General features: G+C 42.5%; 1 protein-coding gene across 2 annotated transcripts in view; it reads right to left on the minus strand.

The window, feature by feature from the left end:
* Positions 1-8,997, minus strand: part of AP1S2 (adaptor related protein complex 1 sigma 2 subunit) — a 30,552-nt gene extending 21,555 nt beyond the window's left edge. Inside the window, exons 1-2 of one of the 2 annotated variants that reach the window (XM_012806423.2) lie at positions 8,855-8,909; positions 6,538-6,716 (exon numbers count right to left, since the gene is read on the minus strand). In XM_012806423.2, the coding sequence (XP_012661877.1) occupies positions 6,538-6,716 (179 nt within the window). In that variant the 5' untranslated portion in view covers positions 8,855-8,909. Of the gene's footprint in view, positions 1-6,537; positions 6,717-8,854 lie in introns of both variants that reach the window. The other variant, XM_012806425.2, reaches the window with a different exon arrangement.
* Between the last annotated feature and the right edge of the window lie 1,713 nt (positions 8,998-10,710).

Raw genomic sequence — 10,710 nt, forward strand, 5'->3', positions numbered from 1 at the left:
TGGCGAGCACTTAAATGGTTTTTAGAAAACACAGTGGGTGGCTCAGCACCTACAGCTCAAGTGGCTAGGGCCCCAGCCACATTACACCAGAGCTGGCGGGTTCGAATCCAGCCTGAGCCTGCCAAACAGCAATGACAACTACAACCAAAAAAATGGCAGCTGGGCACTGTGGCGGGCGCCTGTAGTCTCAGCTACTTGGGAGGCTGAGGCAAGAGAATTGCTTAAGCCCAGGAGTTGGAGGTTGGGAGCTGTGATGCCACTGCGCTCTACCCAGGGCAACAGCTTGAGGCTCTGTCTCAAAACAAACAAACAAACAAAAACAAAAACACACAATGGGTAATTACTGTTCATAGCATCAATGTAAAATAATATTGTATACAGAAAAACACACACAACCTCAGTTTGGGGATTCAATGAATTCTTGTTCCTCTTTGTGAAAACAACTAGCATTTACACAACAGTATTAGTTTTTTATTCAACTCACCTTTTTTGATGTTTTCAATAGTTAAGTACTATCATCCTTGGTTATGGGTTAAAAAAAAAAGACCAACAACAACAACAACAACAAAATGATACCCAGGATCACAGGCCCTTCAAGTGGTAGTACTAGGACAAGAAACCTGATCGTTTGACCTTAACTGTAGGCCTTTTTCCACTCTGCCATACCAACTTCCTTGTCATACATAATCATGACATTTGTATATGTCCACTCTACCTGACCTCCACATTCGGCAGTAAGTTATTTAAAATGGTGGGTCTCCTGTAGTCTTATTGAGAGTCAGCATTTGAATGCGTGCATTTATTATTGTAAAGGGAATAAATCATGAGGATACAACAGGACACGCCCTCCAACTTTAACAAAGTGCTTCCTCTTTTTCTCATCACAACTCTGGTTTTGTTTTGTTTTGTTTTTTTGGCCAGGGCTGGGTTTGAACTGGCCACCTCAGGCATACGGAGCCAACGCCCTATTCCTTTGAGCCATAGGCTCTGCCCTTTTTGTTTATTTGTTTAAAAGATAATGGGATAGTCCAACCTATTTTGAATTTGGGGAAATTGATACAAATGATACATAAGATTCCCTGAATTAACAAAACTAAAGATTAAAGGAACTTACATAAAAATTATAGATTAAAAACCACATATAACTAGCTGATATGAACAGAGTGCTGAACAATTCCACTACAGAGTTTACTAATACTCAATTTCGAGTAAAACTCCTTTTACTCTTATTTTCAGTATTTCTTCAATGCTCCTATTAAACAATCGAATGCTTCTGTCCTTGCTCCTTATCCACAGTGCTGCCTCTTTACTTCCAAACAGCAGTTAAACACTAGTCAAAGACTAGTCTCTGTACAAGTCATTTGGAAGCATTAGTTTAAAAATCACCAGGATCAATGTGTCTAAGCACCAACCAGTAATATGATAAAACAATCCACAACACTATTTAAATGTTTACTGTCACTCAGAATGGAAAAAAAGAGCCATCAAATTAATGAATTCTTCGTTGTTGCAGGTGAGCAGATAGCTATCAGGATGAGAAGAAGGCACCTCTTTCCAGAAAGCTTAGGGAAGGAAGAAACAAACATAATAATAAGTACCATTCACTGAGACCTCACCCTACAGGAGGCACTAAATGTCAGCCAAGGATTTTGCATATTTTACCATTCAAATCCTCACAACAACTCTACCAGAGAGATACCATTATTATTTGCATTAGAGGAGACCCAGGTTTGAGTAACAATAATTTGATTCCAGAGCCCAGGAACTATATTAAAGTAATCCTGCACCTGGCAAAAATTAAAATACGCTCAAAAGAATATCCTAAGAGCTTTGAAGAAGAGAAATAAAAAATGTCGTACTGGTTTAGTAAAAGATTACCAAGAGAACCTGAAGTGTACTCCCTATATTTAGGACCAAATGGTTTTAAAAAATTCAATAATGAGCTCATTTTGTTCTCTTAGTGCATATTTGTAAGTCTAAATCTGAAGTAAAATTAATGATAGACTAGTAAGAAGAAAGGTATGTTGGCTATTTTTAGCACAGTGGATTAAGGCTTACTCTAATTACTGGCACTCAGAGAACATCTGAAAGTGCCTATTCTTATATTCAAAACATATGACTTCTCTGCAGTCAGCTAAATATCAGCTGACTATGGGTGAATGTAGCTAAACTGTTCTCAATACCCACTGGTATGCCATTGCACATTCTTTTGCTAGTAAAGAAAATCAATAAGTACTCTTGGACAAATTCTCCAGCTAGTAATTTGGGGATGCATGTGCTTTTAAATTAATTTTGAAATACTTTAAGCCAGTGCTTCTTCCATAAAATGCTGCACAGAATAGGAATTTAAAAAAAAAAAAAGAGTACAGTGTTCTGTCTTTAAGGGATTGTCAAGAGCATTTATTTTAGAGATGAGGAAACAAAGGCAAAGTGACTTATTCAAAGTCACAAAACTAGCTAATGGCACAAATGGAACAGAATTCAAGTCCCCAGATTTTCAGTCTGTCTTTTCAGCTGATATTGTTCTTATTCCTCTACCTATCCTTCCCCAACAAGGGAGTATGTATATGCCAAATACTCAGGGTAAAGAATGTAGATGAGCCAATTTCAAAAAGACAAAAATCACTGGCTGATATTAACAGCAAAAAGTGCTAGTTCAGGCTTCTCAGAAGCCAAGCAGCAATTCTCTTGCTTAAAAGGTCTTCTCTTCCAGCTGGAGTAGGGAAAACAAATCATCTGTTTACATCAACAAAAAATAAATTCTGGCCTGGTGCAGAAGATGATGTTTTCAAGCATGAAATGGTGGTGGTGGTGGCGGGGGGAATGTATAAAGAAACATTATAAATTCTACCACGTTTTGTATATAAATAATATCTCAACAAAGCAGTTTCTTTTCAAAATCCACCTTTTATTTAAAGGGGTTTGATGTAAGTATCACAGTTGGGTTAAATTATCTTTTATACCTTTTAAAAGAAAAGGCGGTGGCCCAACATGGGACAGGAATGCCAACCAGTGCTTTCCTTTCTTCCCTTTACAGGGCATTCCTGGGATTGATTCCCTTGCTGGTATTTTCCTCCTCCACACGGGGGACTCCTTCCCCTATCTAGAAATAAGCTTAAGCCTTTCACACTTTAAAAAAAAAAAAAAAAACAGAAAACACGTCCCCCACTCCTGTGTCTATAGGTGGTTACCACCTCTTCTGCCTTCGTAGCAAAGCTCCCTAAATAGTCTACAAACGTGCTGTTTAAATTTCTCCACCTCGTCACACTTCGCCCCATTATATCAAGAGTTCTGCCTCTACCGTTCCACTGAAAATGTTCTGGCAAAAGGCATTTTGTGAAATGCTCACTGTAAAATCTAACAGTCTCTTTTTTTCACTTTCATTGAACTTTATGCATCTGGCACCGGTGATCTTATTTTCAAAACTCTGCTTCCCTGACTTTACAGACCTGATACTTTCTCTCTTTGGTTCTGATTCTACTCTGATAGTCCCATCTTCATCCCCTTGCCTGCTGTTTGAATGCTGGTGATCTTCTACTTTATAGCTTATTTTCCCCAGACTTCCATGCCTGTGCTTTTCGCATCAGAAAACCAGGCCATCTCTTAAGAAAGTCACATAGGCATCTCAGAATCAATTTGCCCCCAGCTGAGCTGAGTTGCTAGCTCACCATTTGCCCCATCAGCCAAATGGGAAGTGCAGAATCACTCCCACTCCCCTTTCTTTTGTCACCCTCCCCATTTTTAGGGGTGACCACGTCTTACCAAACTTACCTCATAATACCTCTCCTTTCCAGCATTTGGGTTGAGACCTCAGATCTCCTATCTTCAAGACCATGTAGCCTCCTAGGGATCCCACAGGTGCCAGTCTCAGCTCCTCCTCCCCCGATCCACTGTCCTACTGCAATCTTTTAAGAAACCCAAATCTGATTTTTTTTAGCCCTATTTAAAACCTTTCCATCCAAGCTTAAGAATTAAGTTTCACAGCAGCACCTGTGGCTCAGTGAGTAGGGCACCGGCCCCATATACTGAAGGTGGCAAGTTCAAACCCAGCCTCGGCCAAACTGCAACAAAAGATAGCCAGGCATTGTGGCAGGCGCCTGTGGTCCCAGCTACTTGGGAGGCTGAGGCAAGAGAATCGCCTAAGCCCAAGAGCTGGAGGTTGCTGTGAGCTGTGACGTCACAGCACTCTACCGAGGGTGGCAAAATGAGACTCTATCTCTAACAAAAAAAAAAAGAATTAAGTTTCTTTCCCATGTCAATCACTAACTAGCATATGACCCTGAACAAGTCACTTCTCCCAAATCCTTACTTCTTTTTTTGAGACAGAGTCTCACTCTATTGCTCCGGGACATGGCTTCATAGCTCAAAGCAATCTCAAACTCTTGGGTTTAAGCCATCCTCCTGCCTCAGCATCCCAAGTAGCTGGGACTATAGGTGCTCACCACAACACCCAGCTAGTTTTTCTCTTTTTAGTAGAGATGGGGGTTTCACTCTTGCTCACGCTGGTCTCGAACTCCTGAGATCAAGGCAGCCCCCCATCTTGGCCTCCCAGAGTGCAAAGATTACAGGGAGATACCAAACCTGGCTCCAAATCTTCACTTTTTATAAAATTGAAGTTTGATCAATGACAGAGATTTTCAAACTCAGGAACTGTCTCCTGTGCAGAAGGTAGAGGCCAAGTGAGCAATGGTCCAGGAGCCCCATTCCTAATTTCACAAAAAGCAACACTACTTCCACTTAAAGCTTAAGGGGGGGGGGAGGGCGGAGACTTGACTAGATTATCCTAAGGTATCTCCCAATTCTCATTTGTTATGATCTTTCTATGATCTTTAACAAGTACTAAGCCAAACACAAGATACAAAATCACACAAAGATGACTAAATTCATTTTATAATAAAGAGGAGTCTATAATATTTAAGAAACTGTCTATGTCAGGCACGATGGCTCACACCTATAATCCTAGCACTCTGGGAGGCTGAGGTGGGTGGATCACTTGAGCTCAGGAGTTCAAGACCAGCCTGAGCAAGAGGGAGATCCCATCTCTACTGAAAAAAAGAAAAGAAAAGAAAAGAAAAAAACTAGCTGGGTGTTGTGGCCAGTACCTTAAGTCCCAGCTACTTAGGAGGCTGAAGTAAGAGGATAGCTTAAGCTCAAGAGTTTGAGGTTGCTATGAGATAAGACACCACAGCAAAAAAAAGAAAAGAAAAGAAAAAGAAACAGTCTGTTCTATAATCTCTATTTCTTCTCCTGCCATTTCCCCCACAAAAATTGCTGTCCACACTTGGAGTACAATAACAGAAAGCAGAGAAGAAAACCAGACTTCTCTTTCATCCCCTACTGTTACTTCCATGTACTCTCCATATAAGAGAAATTTTTTATATGCAAAAATACTCTTAAATACCAGAAATTATTCAATAAGGAATAGGAATGGGGAAGAAACAAAGAAAACATCTCTCAAAAAGTATATTTATTTTAACCTACTTGGAACAATTTTGAGAAATTTATTTTATGATATTCAAAGAGTTTCAGATATTAATAAAGATGCACAGCATTTAAAAAAAAACTCAGAGTTCAAATGAGTCACTTTGCAACATCAAATCTTTAAAAAAAATCTATCTTTAACAAAATTATTTATTGTATCTAATCATACTTACACCACAGCAACAAGTAGACTTCAAATCAATAAACACCGCTTACAAACAGATCCTGTACATACACAAAGGTTTTGTGGGGTTTTTTTTCTGCAGACAGGGTCTTGCTCTGTTGCCTAGGCTGGAGTGTAGTGGCATCATCATAGCTCACTATAATCTCAAATTCCTGGGATCAAGTGATCCTCCTGCCCAACCTTCTGATTAGCTGAGACTACAGGCACATACCACCATGCCTGGATAATTTTTCTATTTTTTTGTAGAGATGAGGTCTCACTCTTGCTCAAGCTGGTTTTGAACTCCTGAGCTTAATCAGTACTCCTTCCTCAGGTTCCCCAAAGGGCTGAGATGATAGGCATGAGCCATCGTGCCCAGCCTACACAAAGTTTTTAAACAGCTATGTGACTGAAACGGTCTATGTACCCTAAGTATTTATAAGTGATTAAAAGTAAGATTCTAAAAAAATCACATAAAAGCTATGTCAATTATTAGTCACTACTTTATAAATTTTCAGGAGAAGGGATTTGCATCTGTGCTTGCCTAAATTCAGAGAATTACTCACCCAATTTAAAATACTGACCCTATTTTCCTCTGAATTCCAATGAATTCATTGAACTCGTCTGAAAAGATGATTAAGCATGAAAATCATTTATGTCTTTAATTATGTAATTAGTTTTCAACTGATTTCTCTGTCTTTATCATTTCAGCCTGGGTAATCAATCAAAACAACAGTTACTTTAAAAATTTAAAGGTTTATCTCTTAAAGTTATTTTATCTAAATCTTTACTAATCATTATCTGTAAAGGTCATCACTTAAAAGTCTGCAATTTCCTAAATGACCTCACATTTGATTCTGCTACTTCACTTTACTGATAAATAAAAATTGTACCTTTTGTAAACAATCTTCAGATCTCTCCACTCAAGAAAGCTGCACATTTTAGGTTTCCGTGCTAAAACGGTTTGAACAAGTTCTCTTGTAATCTTTTTCTTCTCTTTGTCTGATAGTGGGACATACCATTTCTGCAGTCGAAGCTTTCCCTGACGACTAAAAAGCAACATAAACTGCATCTGTTAAGATAAATAAAATCCAGATTACATGCAATACTTCAAATCAATAAAGTTAAGATCAAGATTACATGTTCCACAGAGAAGCTTTGAGGGGGAGGCATTTAACTGACAAATGATTAGCAGCCATCAATATTTCTATACCAGTTAAAATACCAGAAAATTCTTTTAGATCTTCCTACTAGATGTACACCTTCCCATCCCACCCTGTTCCACATAAATTTGGAGGAGAATGTGTGGGGAAAAGAGAAAAACAGGCAATAATTGGGAGTGAAGAAAAATAAGATAACTCTCACAATTTAAGAAACTAGTGTCTACCTATGCTATACATTCCATTCTCTCTATATGCATCAAAAGAGAACTGCAGACTTCAATTGGTTTAGGTCCTTTAAAAGAAACAAGAGACCTACTATTTTTCACCCTGAGGCCATTCTACTTCCAGGCAGAATTACTTGTAGACAGCTTATCACTTAAAATGCTCTCTTCAGTTTATGGTATTTTATTCTAAGCAAAACAGAATGATCCACAATATTAAGCAAAAAAAAAAAAAAAGTCCCATAAATACACATTTCGCTTAATAAAAGTCTGTTTTCATTTCACTTTTTAAAAATTGCAACATCAATATGCACACAATTAAGAACTGAGTTAATACAATGTTATGAAAGAGAATACAAATGTTTAAAAGGCAAAAATAAGAGTTACAAACATTCAGAGACATACAAAATATTTCACGTAAAACAATAAAAAAATAGCATTTACAGATGGACTGGATGCTGAATCTAGTGTATTTTATACTTAAACTAATTTATATGTATTTATTTGGAACCTGCTAATGTGTTGATTAGTCTCCATGTTTAATTTTTTTTAAGCAGGCTTCTTGTAATTTAATTGGTCATCACAACTGCAAACAGAGAAGTATTGTTTCTACAAGGTAATTTAAAGGTAGAATTCAGATAGCTATTCTCTTTTTTCTGTTAACCCTTTCAAGTGCCTTTAACAGTGTTACCGCAAGCAAGATTCAAGCCTGATTCTCAATATTCACCACACCATCTTGAATTTGAACATGGGGAGGGGAAATTTACGCAACCGATGTAGAATAAAACTGGCCCTAAATTTCGATAACAAATTATTGTTGTTCTTTTGTAATGACCCCTAAAGGCATCAGCAAGGTATCTGGAAATTTATGACGTGGCAATTTAACTTTATTAAAGTTAAAATTGGCTGATTGCCTCACTTAAAATGTTTTACGGACACAAAATCTACAGACATTATTAGGTGACACCAAAGTGCCTCTCATCCAAGTCCTGAAGATAGCGGCAGTCGAGGGGGACAGCAAGTGAAGCATGAACTGGACACCGTTTAAAGCAAACCCGCTACCAGAACTTGGAAAAGAATGGACCCCGTATTCCTAGATCTTAGTGACCAGAGGGGTGGAGGTCTGGTACCGGCTCAAGGCTGTCTGTAGCAGGGTCCTGTATTTGCCGTGCCACTTTGCAGGACGAAAACACAATGTATTCTGCTTAAAATAAATGATGTGCTAACACGGGACGAAACCGGGAAGCAAGGCACAAGTATTCCTCCCCTCTTGTAAAAACCAATGCTTTGATTTTGCCGCAAATCACAGGGCACAATTCCTCGAGATTGATACTAAAAACAATGGGCTCAGCCGCGGAAAGGGCTCGGAGCCAGCGTTCCTCGGGTCCGGCCGTCTCCAGTGCCTCCCTCCCTCCCGATGCCACACTCCATCACTGACCATGCCCGGGCGAGGTGACAGGCAAGGAGCGGAGCAGACAATGGCATCCACCGCCGCGCAGGGGGCGCCAAGAGTCCTCGGCCGTCGCCACCCCCGGCTGCCGGCCCCTCCCGAAAACGCCCCGCAAAACTTAAGGCGATTCCCGAACCACAGGTGCCGCGGGGCTGTCGCGGAGCCCAGGACCGGACCTGACATCCTGAGGTACGGCGCGAAGTGGTGCGCGGGGCTCGGACGCCGAGAGAAGTGAGTTGCGGGGCGCGGCGACCCAGTGGCGGGCCAGCCGGGCGCGGGGTGGGGTCGTCGGGGCAGGCACGGGGTGGCAGGGGGCGCGTCCAGCCCTCCCTCCCCATCCCCAACCGGCGAGCTTCGCTCGCCCCCCGGGACTTACGGCGGCCGCGGGCCGCAGGCGCGGCAAGGCTCGGCCGGCGGCGGCGGCGGCGGTTGAGGGGAAGCCCCTGTCGCCGAGCTGGGAAAGAGAAGCCGTGTTGCTGTGGGGAGGGTACCCGGTCGGTGGAGGGCAGGCTTAGGCGGTTAGGGGAGGGCGAGTCGGCAGGCTCCGCCCCGGGGGCCGGACGTGGGAGGAGCTGGGGCTGCGGCTTACGGTGAGGCGGGCTGGGCGACGCGCGGGAAGCTGCTTAGCGGTCACCAACGGCACCGGAGGCAGAGCCGGTGATCACACAATCCGAGCAAGCCGATTGGCTGGGCTTCTCCGAGAGGCGTGCCGCAAACCGGAAGCCGGGCCACGTGACCCGGAAGCGGCGTCTGTTGGACCGGCGAGCTCGCGCACTCACGCCGGTACCTCTGGGGCGCGCGCGGGCAGCTGTCCAGGCGCTTTAGTGACAGGGTTCTGCGGCGACCTTAGTCTACCCTGTGGTGCGGGGCAGGGAGGGTCCAAACGGCGAGGAACCAAGTTCGAGCTCGGGTGACTCTCCGTGCCCCGAGAGGGTGGGACGGGGAGGTGTGACGGCTGATGATGATGGTGGGAGGAGAGAGGGAGTGCTGCAACTCTGGAAAAAACAAGTCAGCTCTTTCGTGGAGCTCGTCACGCATTCACAGAGCCTTTTGCTGTCATTCTGTCTCACAATTTTCCGGAGTCCAGCCCCTCCTCATTGCACTGCTGCAGCCCTAGCCCAGACACCTTTCGCCCCAAGCTTCGCAAGAATCTTTTCCTTGGGCTTGCCTCGCCCGTCGTCAGTGCTGCGAACTGTATGAGGTACCGTCCGTTCGGCGAAAAGCCCAGACAGCACTTCATCTTCAAGATCCCGCTTCCTTCACGCGGGGTTGCCCCCACCTGCCGCCTGGGTTCCAGTTTAGCCTTACTGACGACTTGCTCTGCCTCGAATGTCCTTCCTCTCAAATGTCACATCTCCTACGAAGCCTCACCCTAAGACCCTGTAAGAACGATTCCCTTTTTCACCCACGTGCCCATTTGCCTCTATTTCGCACATCTTGGATTTTGTTCATTTTGCATTCCAACCTAGTTCACTGCCTGGTATATAGCACATCTAATAAATAAAAGTTGACTTGTAAAGTCTATAAAATGATAGATTCGTTAAGAGTTCTAATGCTGAGCATAAGGCTGGCCACGTAATGGATTTTTTTTTCCCTGAATGCTAGAATGGATGAATCATCTAGTCCAACTCATCTTTTACCGATAAGGAAAGGGGAGCCCCATGGGATTACGTGACCTTCCTTGAACAACCACGTGTTTCCCATGTCAAATGCTATTCATTACTCTAGTCACCTAGGTTCTTACAAAGGAAGCTAGAAAATTGCTTTTGTTGTGCCATGCCGGTTTTGCATAGGTTCCTAAACATAGTCACCAGAATTTTTTTAGTAGCCCAAAGTAAAAGAGAATGCTAATTTTTTATGAAGCTAAATTTAAAGGAATCCTTTAATAGGGATTATGTTCTTTTTGTGTACTACAGTATGTCTAAAACTAAGAGTTTGGGGGGCATTTTTAATGTCCTTGTTTGGCAAAATAAAAATGTATAAGACCTCCCCTTTTCAGCACTACTATGCTGCTTGGAAAGTTTCCTACTAACATGTATGATTAATACATACTGGAATTTAAAGGAAGGCTTTGAACCAAAGCACAGAGCTGGCTCTCCGTAGTGCTTTAGGCCCCCTGCCCAGTCATGCCCCAAAGGTGCTGCCAATGTCCCATTTCTCTCTTACTACATGACACAGATGCCATTAGCCAGTTCAAAGATAGCCCTAATGCGACACAATGAAAACTCGTCC

Source organism: Otolemur garnettii, unplaced genomic scaffold (genome assembly GCF_000181295.1).
Source record: "Otolemur garnettii isolate 467f Iridium unplaced genomic scaffold, OtoGar3 scaffold00051, whole genome shotgun sequence".
Classification (NCBI taxonomy): Eukaryota; Metazoa; Chordata; class Mammalia; order Primates; family Galagidae; genus Otolemur; species Otolemur garnettii.